Source organism: Euprymna scolopes, chromosome 20, assembly GCF_053919585.1.
Source record: "Euprymna scolopes isolate OS-2025 chromosome 20, ASM5391958v1, whole genome shotgun sequence".
In the NCBI taxonomy this organism is placed as follows: domain Eukaryota; kingdom Metazoa; phylum Mollusca; class Cephalopoda; order Sepiida; family Sepiolidae; genus Euprymna; species Euprymna scolopes.
This window is the reverse complement of record NC_136501.1, coordinates 22,449,668-22,466,085: the sequence shown is the minus strand read 5'-3', so window position 1 is coordinate 22,466,085 and position 16,418 is coordinate 22,449,668. Positions and strand designations below refer to the sequence as shown.

General features: G+C 33.4%; 1 protein-coding gene across 3 annotated transcripts in view; it reads right to left on the bottom strand.

The window, feature by feature from the left end:
- Window positions 1-16,418, bottom strand: part of LOC145241354 (cGMP-inhibited 3',5'-cyclic phosphodiesterase 3A-like) — a 436,871-nt gene that overhangs the window by 34,198 nt on the left and 386,255 nt on the right. For all 3 annotated transcript variants that reach the window (XM_080104223.1, XM_080104224.1, XM_080104225.1), the window contains exon 4: window positions 5,706-5,915. In XM_080104223.1, the coding sequence (XP_079960349.1) occupies window positions 5,706-5,915 (210 nt within the window). The remainder of the gene's footprint in view (window positions 1-5,705; window positions 5,916-16,418) is intronic.

Here is a 16,418-nt window from a genome sequence, read left to right as displayed (position 1 = left end):
GTATGGAGTATTGTTGTCATATTTGGGCTGGTGCATCTGCTACTAGTCTCTCACTCCTAGACAAGGTTCAAAAGAGAGTCGCCAACCTAATAGGTATTGAACTGTCATCCAAGCTTCAGCCTCTGTCCCATTGACGTAATGTAGCATCCCTCTGCCTTTTCTACAAGTACTTCAATGGTGAATGTTCCGACGAACTACAAGCACCTGTACCCCCTCGACATAAATACCCCCGCCAAACCCGACAAGCAGCAAAATCACACCCCTTCACAGTAGAGATCCCTAGGTGTAAGAGAGCTTTCTACTCCTGTAGTTTCTTCCCCAGAATCGCTAGACTTTGGAAGTCCCTTCCAGGTTCCTGCTTCCCCAACTGTACTGACATGCAGAAGTTCAAGTGTAACGTGAACCCACATCTTGCTGCCCAACTCCCCACCTAGTACCCCTGTGGCCTGTCTCCCTAATAGGAGCCCCCTACATCAAAGTGGCAATGTTCCTTGTTTGGGGTAAAAAAAACAAACAAAGAAAACGCTCAACCCAGCAATAAGCTAATATTCATATTTCATATACAAAGATGGAATTTATCTTTTTCTACATTATAATCATATCAGACAGAACAATATGATGGTTGTTTGTATTGTTTTGATTGTTTGGATAATTATTCTCATCTTGGGTTTTATTGGCACAACGTTTTGGTCGTTGAAACCTATGACTTTCATCTGGTGTAAAATCCACATTTTTTTTTCAACTAAGGAAAAGGGGTTTAGTTCTGTATTATAAGAAATCGGACCATATGTTTGAGGGTGTTTCTGTTAATTATAAAAATAAGGTCAATTTTCAGGAGTCACTAGGGTATTTTTTAAAACTTTCTTATGATTCAATTTTTTACTGACTCCTTATGCTAACATCAAAATACTGAAAAGAATATTCTCTTGTCATATCCCTACTAATAATCATCAATAACATGGAGCTAATTATTAAAATAGATTTTCTTTAATGTAAATGAGGTAACTTCTTTAATGTAGATTTCCTTTGAATAAATAGTATATATAGAAATAATTTGATAATAAATTGTGAAAAAATGTTTTACGAAACCGTGGATAGACAACTTACACATGTTTTCGTTTTTTTTTTTATAGAAAAAAAAAAAAAAATGCATTGGAGATGACTAAGAAAAAAGGGGGTTTTATTGGGGGATTATCTCCCTCGGGTTGAGCGCATTTTTTGTTATTTTTTCTTATTTTCCCCCCATGTAAAATTGTAATTAATGGATTCCTTATGTAAAAGTTGCATCTGACTATCGTCAGCGGGGTACAAGAGGTAGGCTAAAGACGTTGTTAGTCTGGACTTTAAATGTCACATGATTAAGCCTTTGCCACCAAATTGTACTTTCAAGTCATCTATGAAAAATTTTTTTTTTTTACTTTTATGGCTTGTCAGCCCAACTGGTCTCCAAAGTACAGATCTCCAAAGTACAGATCTATGCATGGTTCAACAAATGAATGAGGAGTTTGTTTATGTTTGTGTGCGAGTTGTACGCTAACTTCCATCACGTATGGATTTCAGGATTCAAAAATTTATTCATTGCATAAAAAAATTCTGTCAGTCAAGGATTAAACTCAACCAATCAGCCTCCTCTACTTTTGACTAGCTGGCCATCTTAGTGAAGCAACTGAACACAGCATCGTCAGGACACAGCATGGAAATCAGCACTAAGAAACCCAATGAATCATCCACCAAAATCACTCTCAGTAGAAAAGAATTGGAAACTTAACTATTACCATAGCGCCATCATAAGAATCGAAAACCAAAACCATGGCATAAGTGGCACAAAAAGCAATAGCAACATCAAGACAGAAAACCATGTGGAGGGACAGAAACCGCTTTAATAGAACCAAGGTGAAGCTACTAAATGTGCTAGTCATTTCAATCATGATTTACACATACAATGTATGGACACTGAATGCAGACAAACAAACGAGGATTCAAGCAGTAGAAATGAAATGCCTCAGAGACTCCTTGGCATCTCATACAAGGACCATGTCACCAACAATGAATCTGCAGAAAGGTCGCTCAACAAGTACATCACTATTAAAATTATTAACCACATTGAAAAAGAGGAAACTCAGATAATATAAGCACATAACACGTTCAAAGCCTACAACATCCTTAATTGGGCAGAGTAAAGCTTCGATATTACCCAGGTACAACCGCACCAAGTGGAGCTAGCTGGTCCATCATTCATCCACCATGCAACGCAATTACAACCCTGGCAAGCTACAGAATCAGTAACAGTAACGTGACAACATAAACCTAGAGTTCAAACCCTGTCAATAATAAGTAACTTTACATGCGGCATAATTACGTTGAGACACATGTTTTCATTAGATCATCAAAGTAACATTTAACCTAGTCAATACCAGATGAGTGACCATTTGGGAATACCAGGTGCTGTATGTATGAAGATGGCGTACCCCCTCACTCCTAAATAAAAAAAAATAATGTTGTCATCTCTTCTAATTGGTATATATATGCTACTAGGAACCACTTGTGATTTTTATATTTCCCCAGGAACTTCCTCCTTTGGAGGAAACTGACAACCCGACTAGGGGGAGTGCCACTCTAGGTAAAAATTATCAAGCAAGTGACCATATGCATTTAGCAAATTTATAGATCTACTTTATAATGCTAAATGTTTAGCAAGAGAGCATGAAGTAATATTTTCCAAGTCTTTGGTATAACTTGATCGAAAACGGTTTTCAAAATATCGGACAAGACAGCCGTTCTTTTGTTACTTCTAAAATTTGATTTTCTATATAAATAATACATTAGATGTGTGTGTGTAAAAATATTTAACTGATAAACTCTTGAGGTCCCTAAATGCCAGAATAGTTTCTTTCCTTGAACAGCTAGACTTTGGAATTCCCTTCCTGCTACCTGCTTCCCTGACTGTATGTACGTGTTAGCCCAGGTCGTCACAAGTGCACTGTGGGCGAGACAAATAATGCGTTGGCTTTTTTCACCTCTTTTTCCTCTTCGCATTGCAGGTTTGAGCCTGGCTACTGCGGCTAATTTTTTTCTTCTCTTTTTTTAAGGGAGTCGGTTGTTCATTAGTCTTACTATACCACCCCCCACAACCGGGCAACACGGGGTACCCATGCTAGTAAGCGATAAGACTTAAATTTACTTTGCAAACAACATAGATGAAACTATCCTCAAAAATAGGTGTTCCGACTGGTAATTTGTTGTTTTATGTTTTTTTTGTTTTTTTTACTCACGTTCATCCCTAACAAGGCATGTCGCCACTTGGACGTAAGAAGCTACTATTTGGGACCATACCTAGGAAAGATTAACAAGATGTTGGTTTACATTACATTTAAATTTTTGCATAACAATACAGTCAGGGAGGCAGATAGTGGGAAGGGAATTCCATAGTCTAGCTGTTCGAGGGAAGGAACTATTAGAGTAGAAAACTTTCTGACATTGAACAGAAACAATGAAGGGGTGAGACTTTGTTGCTAACTGGGTTTGTCGGGGATATGTACATCAAGGTGGCACAAATGCAACGAGTTCATCAGAGCACATTCCATTAAAATACTTGTAAAACAAACGCAGAGATGCAACATTGAGGTGATGGGACAGGCGTTGGAACTTAGTTGAGAAAGTGGGACCTATTAGATTGAAGACGTTTTTTGGACCCTATCTGAGAGGGTAGATGCACCAGCCTAGATGTGGAAACAATACTCCATGCATGGGCGAATGGTGGCCTTGTAGCGGTATAGGATACTTTCAGGTATGAGTAGTTTTATAGCATGATAGAGAGGGCCCACCTTCTTTGCAGCAGCCTTTGCAATGTCCTCAATGTATTTGTTCCAGTTCATATTGCCCGTGAATGTTAAGTTGAGGAGTTTGAAAGAAAGAATTCACAGATAGGATGTTGTCATGGATATTGGTGGTTGGAGAGGCACCTTATAATTGTTAAAGGAGAGCAGCTTAGTTTTACTAACATTAAATGTTAACATCATTAAGTAAACTAGATTAACGAGTACGCGTCGATACTGATTATGTTTTTTTTTGTTGTTATCTATAGTATCTCACCTGTCTGTTTAAATGTATGTATGTATGTCTGCCTAGAACTTTCGACAGAGGTGACAGATTTTCACGAGATTGGTATTATTTTGAAGCTCGACCCTTCGGGCGACAAATATCAAAAAATTAGCCAAAAACATTAATTCCTTCATCCTTAACTAGGTACTTTTCTACAGGGAGGGGTCATTTTTTTTTTCGATATTTTCGAAAGTCACCCCCTCGTTTCGATTGACTAGCCTTAATTTAAATCTATGCTACTTTGGCGATGGGCACAACAACAACGTTACATTTTTGTTTTTCATTGTACGGGTTTGAGCCTGCCTGCCTACTACCACTTTTTTTTTTTTTTTTTTTTTTTGCTCAACACACATTTCCAAACACCCGGGCAATGCCGGGCACCCAGGCTAGTGATTCACTAAGCCACAATTCAGTTTTTGATCAAGTTATACCAAAGACTTAGAAAATACTACTTTATGCTCTCTTGCTAAACATTATGATGCAAAGATCAAGAGTAAGTGGCACCCTCCCTTACACGTTTGTGAAGTAGCTTAAAAAAAAAGGAGCCTTCAGGTTGTTCTCAACTAGGGCTAAATATTTATATATTCTATACACAAAGTTTTTTTTTTTTTTTAAATCAATTTCACTCACTATTCACTGTGATATGCATGTATTAACTTAAGAGGCGGGAAAAGAAATTCGGGTTAACGTGACATTAAACTTCTGCATATCAGTACAGAACATTATTGATCGAAATAAGCACCATCAGAATCAACACACTTTTACCAACGAAAAGCAAATGTATTTATGCCAGTAACGTAAAAATCTTGTGTTCTGGTGGTGATGAAGTCGCCGAAGGCGTTTTTGATATCGCTTAGGTTTTTGAAGTATTTATCAGGCAGAAAGTTGTCGAGATGCTTGAAAAAGTGGTAGTCAGGAGGTGAAATGTCTGGAGAGTATGGTGGATGAGGCAGAGTTTCGTAGCCCAATTCGTTCAACTTCTGCAGGATTGGTTTAGCAATGTGCAGTCGGGCATTGTCATGGAGGAGAATTGAGCCTTTTCTGTTGATTAATACTGGGTGATGTTGTCGAAGTTTCTGATGCATTTCATCCATTTGTTGACAATACTTTGCCACCGTAATGGTTTTGTCTGCATTCAAAAGACTATAATGTCAACCTGATAAAGGATATTCCTCTGAAAAAATGAAAACAGAAGTTGTTTGATCAAACCCTTCAAATCAAATTAGTTGACCACTGTTGAGGGTGGTCAGAAGACAGCCTCGTTCAGAGGTTTTTATTTTTAAAAACTTGGACGTAACGGCTTACTATTTGGGACCATGTTTAAGGGGACTATGTAAGGAGATGTCGGTTTACATTATATTTAAACTTCGACATGTCAGTACAGTCAGGGAAGCAGGAAACAGGGAGGAAATTCCAAGGTCTAGCAGTCGAAGGGAAGAGGCTTTCCAGCATTTAGGGACTTCTATGGTGAAGGAGTGTGATTTTGTTGCTTGTTGAGGGGGTACAAGTACAAGGAGTTCATCAGAGCACAGAGTGCCATTCCTTTTCCATGTTCAAACAAAAAATTAATTTTAAAAATAGAAGTAAAAAAGACAAAGGCTCACCTGACTGAGTATAAAATTGCCTGACGCTTTGGCAAGTTCGAATATCTCGTAGTCCCATTCGTTCAACTTTTCGATGCTGAGATGGGGAGATTTCTCAACGTCTTCAATACTGTAAGGAAAATCTGTAACATCAGGTGGCTTTTTTAACGTAAACTTTAACGCCGCTTCATTTTCGCTTTGGAAATCTTGTTCTTCCGTTTTCTCTCCAGCCTAAGAGGTAAACAGATTTGAAAATTCAAAACAAGATGCTTAACTTGAGTATTTATTTTTTTTGTGGACTGTTATCTTCATAGTTGTTTTTTTTTTTTCCACCACGTTTCGGCCAACTTATCCTCCGGCCTTCTTCAAGTGGTTAACCACGACGAGATACGAATGCCGAGTCTTGTTACTGTATCCCCAGTAATTACTGCCTTCCATAGTTGTTGTTGTCTCACCACGTTTGAGCATTGCCTGAAGATAGCAGTTTCAATCCTACACAAAGCAAGCCAGCCAGCTATGGAAGGCAGTAATTACTGGGGATACAATTACAAGACTCAGAATTCCTAACCCTTCATGTTTAATCACCTGAAGAAGGTAAGAGGATAAATCAGCCGAAACGTGGTGAAAAAAAACAAAAAAAAGCAACAACTATGAAGATGAGGATAACAGGTGCAAAAATAAATGAATAAATAAATACTCAAATTATGAAACCTTATCTCAAAAGGATTAAAAAATAAATAAGATGCTAAACAATTTAAAGTGGAGAAAAATGTTTTCTGAATTGAACACGATTGCTTTCTGAATCGAAATGATAATGGAAATAGATGAATCGGAAAATAATTTAGAGAAAATGAATTTTTATTTTTGCATGCACAAAAAAAAAAAGAAAAAAAAAAGTACTTGTTTATATTGGTGATCTTTTAAACCAACGCATTTCAGGTGAAAACATTATGTACTTACATGACATGTCAAAATTAGTACAAATTCCGAAAAATGATCCAGTCGAAAGGTAATTATAAGTAGCAATAATAGAATTTATTGAATTATCAAGTTTTATTCTAGTTTTAATGTAGAACAGTTGTGGGACTAATTCAGTATGACAAGGGCGATAACTCTTGACTTAAATGAAAGGTCTGCCAATTTGAAAAATGTAATTGTGAATGTTTTTGTTTTTTTTTGTTAAAAATACATCTAACACATTTTCTACTGGATCACTTTTCATAATATTTGGAATTTATACTAATTTCGATATAACACAATGTTTTCACCTGAAATGCGTTGGTTTAAAAGAACACCAATTTACACAAGCACCAAAAGGCATCACATATTGCAAGTGAAATAAAATTTTATTAGGTTTTGCTTTCTCAAACGAAAAGCAAAACAAAATTTCAAGAAAAAAATTTAAAAAATGGCTAAAAAGAGAATCGAACAAAAGTCAGCAATAATGTTCAATACGAATTAGAAGAGAAGAGTTTGAATGCCGATTTTCTAGCAAGTAGACGATTGTTTGTTCCACTTAGTTTGACTTTCTTGTGTGCAGTGTTAAGTTGGTTTTACGAAGAATGTGCAGAAGCAAATGCATTGAATCAGCAGTGAGAATGGTAAGGGGTGTAGAAGGGATGGACAATTGCAACAATTTGAGTTTTGAGGACTTGAAATAATTAAAAAATTTATTAGTGCAAGTGGTATACGAAGAAAGAAAAAAAAATGGAGATTTTCAATAAAAAGAAGGAGATGAGGAAAGAAGCGGGGATAAAATGAGTAAAGAAACGGGGGAAATGGGGGAGAAGACAAAAAAGTAACAGGGAGAAGTCAAGAAAAGTAACGGAGAAAATGAGAGAACGATAGGGGGAAAGAAAGAATGAAAAAGTAAAGAGAGAAAGAAAGGAAAAATAAAGGGTAGAGAGAAAGAAAAAAGAAAAAGCAATAGAAATAGAAAGAAAAAGGAGAGAAAGAAAGAGGAAAGCTACAGAACAGAGAGAAGAAAAAGGAAAAAAAAGCGATAAAGACAATAAGTAAAGCTGAGATTGCATTGTATGGACTTTTTTCTTAAAATAAAAACTTGGCAATTATTCTTGACCGGATCAAAATTAAGTTTCATCAAAAGTACAGCAAAAAAAAAAAAAAAAAAAAAAAATACCTAAACACTAATTTTTACCAAAACAAAGATCTTAACTGCTTCAAAGAAAAAAAACAAACATCGTGTGCTTAACTATGAAATAATAAACGCATGGCGCATTGGTGCAATAACAAAGAAAAAAAATGATGTCATTCATGATATAAACATGCCAGATGTCAAAGTAAAACGAAAAAAAGACATTTATAAATTCAATGCAATTTAAAACTCCATAAAAATGGCTGTATTATTTTTTATAAAATAGACTTCTTAATAGTCATTATTTTTTTATAAAATAGACTTCTTAATAGTCATTATTTTTTTATAAAATAGACTTCTTAATAGTCATTATTTTTTTATAAAATAGACTTCTTAATAGTCATTATTTTTTTATAAAATAGACTTCTTAATAGTCATTATTTTTTTATAAAATAGACTTCTTAATAGTCATTATTTTTTTATAAAATAGACTTCTTAATAGTCATTATTTTTTTATAAAATAGACTTCTTAATAGTCATCATTTTTTATAAAATAGACTTCTTAATAGTCATCATTTTTTATAAAATAGACTTCTTAATAGTCATCATTTTTTATAAAATAGACTTCTTAATAGTCATCATTTTTTATAAAACAGACTTCTTAATAGTCATCATTTTTTATAAAACAGACTTCTTAATAGTCATCATTTTTTATAAAACAGACTTCTTAATAGTCATCATTTTTTATAAAACAGACTTCTTAATAGTCATCATTTTTTATAAAACAGACTTCTTAATAGTCATCATTTTTTATAAAACAGACTTCTTAATAGTCATCATTTTTTATAAAACAGACTTCTTAATAGTCATCATTTTTTATAAAACAGACTTCTTAATAGTCATCATTTTTTATAAAACAGACTTCTTAATAGTCATCATTTTTTATAAAACAGACTTCTTAATAGTCATCATTTTTTATAAAACAGACTTCTTAATAGTCATCATTTTTTATAAAACAGACTTCTTAATAGTCATTATTTTTATAAAACAGACTTCTTAATAGTCATTATTTTTATAAAACAGACTTCTTAATAGTCATTATTTTTATAAAACAGACTTCTTAATAGTCATTATTTTTATAAAACAGACTTCTTAATAGTCATTATTTTTATAAAACAGACTTCTTAATAGTCATTATTTTTATAAAACAGACTTCTTAATAGTCATTATTTTTATAAAACAGACTTCTTAATAGTCATTATTTTTATAAAACAGACTTCTTAATAGTCATTATTTTTATAAAACAGACTTCTTAACAGTCATTATTTTTATAAAACAGACTTCTTAACAGTCATTATTTTTATAAAACAGACTTCTTAACAGTCATTATTTTTACAGACTTCTTAACAGTCATTATTTTTACAGACTTCTTAACAGTCATTATTTTTACAGACTTCTTAACAGTCATTATTTTTATAAAACAGACTTCTTAACAGTCATTATTTTTATAAAACAGACTTCTTAACAGTCATTATTTTTATAAAACAGACTTCTTAACAGTCATTATTTTTACAGACTTCTTAACAGTCATTATTTTTACAGACTTCTTAACAGTCATTATTTTTACAGACTTCTTAACAGTCATTATTTTTACAGACTTCTTAACAGTCATTATTTTTACAGACTTCTTAACAGTCATTATTTTTACAGACTTCTTAACAGTCATTATTTTTACAGACTTCTTAACAGTCATTATTTTTACAGACTTCTTAACAGTCATTATTTTTACAGACTTCTTAACAGTCATTATTTTTACAGACTTCTTAACAGTCATTATTTTTACAGACTTCTTAACAGTCATTATTTTTACAGACTTCTTAACAGTCATTATTTTTACAGACTTCTTAACAGTCATTATTTTTACAGACTTCTTAACAGTCATTATTTTTACAGACTTCTTAATAGTCATTATTTTTATAAATAGACTTCTTAATAGTCATATTTGTCAATAAACTTGTTAATATACATTATTTTTTAAACGTATCAAATAGTCAGAAAAATCTAGAATCTCAACGAATTTTGACAACAGTTTTTACCTGTTTCTTCTAACATTATGGGGTTCAACCAGTTTGCTTGTATTAGCATTACAAACAAGTTGATTTTCTTTTCTTTTTAACTAATTGTTATTACATCAACTTAGATGAAAACATCTGTAAAAGAAGCTCAAAACGTTTTGAATTATACAAATACCATCAGTGGCTCAAAAGTTGGAATTTTAAGTGTCAAGTTTTGTGTTATTCATTGGACATTATTGAAAAAAAAAAGGGGGGGGGCTCATCATCTATATATTAATACGATAGCGTGTGTGTTCCTTTGTGTGTCACACTTACACACGGGCCGTTTAATTGTCATATTCTTCTATTTCTAGTCATAAATAATTTTACCAAGAGTTCTTCATAAGTTTTGGTTTCGGTTATGGCTGAAGGAACTCAAATTATATATATATTTTTTTATAACTTTTTATTTCAGTTTCGATTCAAACTAATGCACCCAAGTCATATGGATATTTTTTTTTTATTTTTGAAATCGCAACTTTATAACATACAAAAATCGATAGAACATTAATTCTATAATAATATATATGAAGTCTGCAAGAATTAAAATATCATATTTAAGCGTACTTTACGACCGGGCTTTACCGGGCGTTAATGCTTGCTTAGATAAATACTTTGGAGTTTTAACAAAATAGCTACAATAATATCAGAGCATCTCCATCTACACTACATCTATAGAATGCCAACATCAATATATGAATGAGTCCCCTGTGGAATTTCCACAGGTCCTGCTAGTCTATATATTAATAAGATAGCATGTGTATTATTTTCTGTCACACTTACATATGAGTCGATTAATTGTTATGGACTTCAATTTCACAAAATAAATAATTTTAACAAGAATTCTCCATAAGTTTTGGTTTTAATTTCGATTATAGCTGATGGCACTCAAGTCATTTTTTTAATAAATAATTTTACCAAGAATCTATATATTAATACGATAGCATTTATTTTCTGTGTCACGTTTACATCCGAGTTGTTTAATTGTTATGGACTTCCATTTCTTGTAATAAATAATTTTACCAAGAATTTTTCATAAGTTTTGGTTTCGGCTATAGTTGACGGCACTCCAGTAATCTATTTTCTTTTATAAATAATTTTATCAAGAGTTCTTCCATAAGTTTTGGTTTCGATTATGGCTGAAGGAACTCAAGTTAAATATACATATATTTTTTTTTTTTTATAGTTTTGATTTCAGTTCAAACTGATGCACCCCATTCATATGGATATATTGTTTTTTGAAATCGCAACTTTATAATATATAAATATTGATAGTACATTAACTCTGTAATAATATGAACGAAATCTGCAAGAATTAAAATATCATATTTAAATGTACTTTACGACCGGGCTATGCTGGGTATACTTGCTAGCTTAGATAAATACTTTTGCAGCCTTTTGGCCAAGATCAAAGTGTAGTATTTATTCTTCAAATGCAGCACTTCCATTTCTCGTTCTCTTTCATTGGAAGAGAAATCCTTCACGACTGAGACAATTTTAATTTTTGTACCTTTTCTCCACGTTAAAAAAACGACCCTGATGTCTGTCCCGTGGGGAGGCATTGTAAATAGGTACAATAATATCATAGTGCCTCCATTCACGCCGAACATCTACAGAATGCCAACATCAGTATATTACATATGAATGAGTACCCTGCGGAATTTCCACAGGTCCCACTAGTTTAAAGAAATTCAGTAATTTCTCCGCCATTTTTATTTTTAATTAAACTTTTATGGAACTTGGCACTATGTGCTATTTCTGACTATGCACATAGATGCTTTGTATTTTATTTTAAGCCATGAATTATGAATTAAGTGTGCAAACTCCAAAGATTTTCAAAACGGATAAATTGTGTCAAAGATTGAAGCATTTCAATTATGCATCATTCATGTTCTCTTATTCGACCAACGACTAGCAATATATGAATTATAGCATGTAAGCATGTAGTTTGCTTAAAACATTGCTTAGTGTGTATATAAAGGTAATTTACAGAAAGGAAACACAATGTGGAGGTGCAACAGATTGCCACAAACTGTAGCAAATCAAGACATAGCAGTGAAATAAAATATACACATCCACCTTTTATTAACACTAGCATCAAGAATGAGAATCAACGAATGTTGTACACTTTCAATACTTTTGTCATCAAATCAATTACCTGCTCTAGTCAGGAACCCATCACAGTGCACTAGAAGGAAGCTTCACATGCCTCCCCACAGTTCCACAATTCATTGTAATCTACATTGCATTGTAGAGAACCTACTGTCGATTTTCTGAAATTATTTTTATATAATGACTTGAATTCAAATTTAAAATGAAAAAAAAAGTCAAATACAGTAGTTCAATTATGCTCTAAACAGAAACATTTTGAATGTCTTAAAGAACCTACTGTTGATTTTATATGCTGGACTATTCTGCTTGTGCGGTGATAAAACTTCTCAAATGTACTTGTGATGTTAGGCTGTATAAAAGTGTTAATTTTGATCAAAATTGAGCTGTTCCTTTTATAATTGGATTTCTTTGATTGATACTTATCAGAGGTATTCCGATACAAAACCTATCTAAGAACACTCCCAAGCACATAACGTATATGTGGGTGAAATTTACAACCCCCCCTCCAAAAAAAAAACATCGGCTCAGACATTTTGGACTCCATAGAAAAAAACTTACACCCAAACAGACAAAACTCCTTTTATATATAAGTATAGATATAATATATATGTATTTATATATTAAAAAAAATTATTTTTATTGTGTTAATCCGTGACACCTGAATTGTACTGCCTTCTATAAATTAGCTTTATGCACTAACATGCATTTCTAGTTCAGTTCAATAATTAAACCGCTGACAACTGAACTAACTTATCTTTCATACAGGACAGATATTTAGTACATTTGCTCCATTTTCATGTTCTTGCTTTGTGGCATTTTTTTTTCTTCTAATTATTCACTTGTTCCATTTTTGTAGTGTGCCATTATTAAATGAAGGAAAAAAAAAACCCAATTAAGTCCGAAATGAGCATTTTTCAAATTTAGTTGTTTTTTTTTTTCACAAGAATAAAATAAAAAATGGAATGTTGATTTTATCGTCTTTTATAATTGTTTTAAAAATTGTCCCACAGATAAGAAACATAGGACTTGTTTAAGCACATAATAATTGTCATTTTAACAACATTTGGCTGCTTCTTAAAGCTTTTGCAGTTTTAGTCAAATTCAAATGACATTGGTCTTTACGTTAATGCAGATAAGGCAAAGTTTATGACTTTCAATGTGGAGGAAGAGATCAAAATTCAAGATAGAGCAACACTGAAAGAAGTCACTGGGTTTACATACCTGGGCAGCAACATAGGTTCCATGGAGCGAGATATCGAAATTCGCATCTCTAAAGTATGGTCTGCATTGGATAAGCTGTGAGTATGCACTTCAAGAGTAACTGACAAACCAAAAAGGCAGTTTCTTAAGAGCAGTGGTGGAATCTGTCTTTGTTCACAATGCTATAACCTAGACACTCACCAAAAAATTTGAAAGAAAGCTAGATGACACGTACACTCATATGCTACGAACGATGCTAAATATATGTTGGCAAGATCATCCCACAAAGCAACAACTTTATGGCAACCTAACTGCCATATCAACTACCATCAGGAAATGACATTTATGATTTGTCGGTCACTGCCAGAGGAGCAAGCAAGAGCGAGCTGGTGAGAAATGTATTGCTGTGGACTCCACGTCATGAGCGCACGTGCGTAGGATGACCTAGAGCCACAAATATCCAGCAAATTGCACATGATGGCAACTGTGATCCTGAAGATCTGAGGCAGCTGATGGAGGACAGAGAAATCTGAAGAGAGAGTCACATTGGTCCAAGAAAGCAGCCCGACCAGATAGATGGTAAAATTCAATTATTCACTTTTATTTCCAAAATTTACGTAATTTATAATTTATAAATAATTCTTCAATTTGTTATTTAAAATTTTATTGTTTTTTTTTTTTAATGATTATTTTTTTAATTTCAAACATTACACCCTTTTCCTTTGTAGAAATGATGCAAATACAAATGGGGGCGATTTTTGTTCTGCTGTAGTCTAACGTCGAGGATAAAACACGACTGAAATTTACAAAGCTCATTCACACTCATTCACTATCCAGGTTTATGGTCTATATTCCCTTCAATAATATCTGGCTGTCATTATGCTACATCTTCAGTGATCACAACTGTGGGAACTGACTGTGTCCATTCATCACTGTCTTGTCTGATGGTTTCTTTCCATGTTTTCTTACGGAAGCTGGCTATATGTTTTTTGTCCAGTTTTAGGTCTCTGCAAGTGCTAATATGACCCTTGCTTCTTTCGACAACACAAAGAAGATTTGTCCATATTAGGACATCGGGTTTTGAGATTGCCAATTTTTCACGTATTGTCTGACCTTATGTTCCAGATCTGCTCCGGCTCTACTTTGCATATCCACCTTGTAATTTCCTTGTGATTTCTCTGGAATTGGACAACTGAGAACTTGCACTCACTACCATACATCATGCGTCTTATGTAGCTATCATAGACTTTCACCCTCATAATAATTGGGATGGTTCAGGATACTAAGAGTGGAAGAAGTTTTTCTGAACTTTGTCCAAATTGTTTAAGAAATAAACCATTATTAAACTGGAATAATCATCTACAAAATTTAATGAATACCTGAAGTTTTCTCTGCCCATCAGTTCCATGGGACTGCTCAAGTCACAGTTTACTAGTGATAGGATTTTCGTGGCCTTCTTGTCTGACATCTTGCTTTGGTACTTTGCCAGTTTACCTTGGGTATAAACGTCGCAGTTTGTCAAGTTTTTGCAGTTTATATTTTCATTCCGTCAACCACATTCGGCAACTTTTTGATATCTGAAATATTGCTGTGTCCATGAATTTTATGCCATATTTGTAAATCATGGCAGGCGGTTTTTGATGGGACTACACTGTTTAAATAATATCATCTTCCATTTTCTTTAATATTGAATACAGTTCCATTCAAGTACACCAGTTTTGATTTCTTGAGGCTAAAGTTTATATTTGCGTCTTGTTTAGTAGCAGCTTGTATAGAAAATATATTTTGTTTAGATTTTGGGATTAGAAGAGCGTTTTCCAGAATACAGAAACAAAGTTCATTTTTATTGATTTTAGCATCACATCTCTTTGAAACGATATCATTTACTCGACTGCCATCAGCTAGCTCTACAAAGTAACTGAGGGTTAAAGTTGGAATCAAAATTGATAAGATCAGATTCCTTCATAATTACTAGGGCTATGACAACAGCATATTCTTATTATTTTGACTCTCGAGTATATATCCGACACAATTAATCAGCCGAGAACCACATCACTCAATATAAAAGCACATAAGATATCAACGGATACACACTCGAGAGTCAAAACGATGAAAAGAATATGATGCTGTCATAGCCTTAGCAATGACATGTGCTGTTGCACGACAATCGACAAGAAAGTCGTTACTGTTTGTTGAAGCATCAAACGTACATGAAAATAAAAATGTATGTTCGCTAACGGAGCGCTCCACATTTTTAATGGAGTTCCCTTTGGAATTCTTGTATCTAAATCGGAAACTCTTATGATAGGGTCACCCACAATTATAGCAAATAATGTTCATCCTTTCCTTAGGAGAAAAATTGTTTTTGGAAACGTTGTGGTTTTTATTCAAGGTAAAGGTATAACTTCAAAGCATTTCCTAGCTAACAAAAAAGTCTATCACCAATAAGGTGTTCTTGCTCATGTCATCTTCTGTGTAGAGGCAGCCTTCAATTAGAGCCTGCTTTTCCAGGACATCTCGTACATCTGAAGTCTGGATTTGGTGCGTAACCTATAATGCACTGCACTTTTGTGCATCCTTAAAGTGCAGTGGATGCACTATATCATGTTGCTCTTAAACACTCTTCTAAATAAGAGATTATGAAGTGGATCTTAGATTTACTTTCAGCAGCCTTGTAACTCATTTCCTTTATTTTGTCCTTTAGTTCTCATAGTCTAGGAGCAATATTTCTGACAAAGGGGGAAAATGGCTGTTTTCTGGGTCAGAATCTATTCTATCTAATACTTACTGTTGACAAGTTTTTGACCTTGAAGTACTATTTTTTTTTTTTTTTTAGCTCCTACATCAAGTGATTTCATGCCTTGTTTGGAACGATTTCTATAAATATATATATATATATATATTATTATTTATTTATTATTTTTATTTGGCAGTTTATAACTACAATAAATTGCGGTTTCACTTAATGCCTTAACTAGCAAATTCTAGCATTGCTACAAATATAATTTGCTGATTTCTTTATGTCCTCTGATGAGAAGAATAATAATAGCATTCTTTGAAACTCTGCGGAATAAAGACTTTGTAAATTGGTTTTGGAGTAGTCAGTCGAACAATAAATTTTGATTGTAAAGTTCAACTTACAGTTTTAATTTTCTTTCTCCTTTCTCATATATATCATGCGTGGATATTGACCAGAGTCCTTCAAAGATTGGA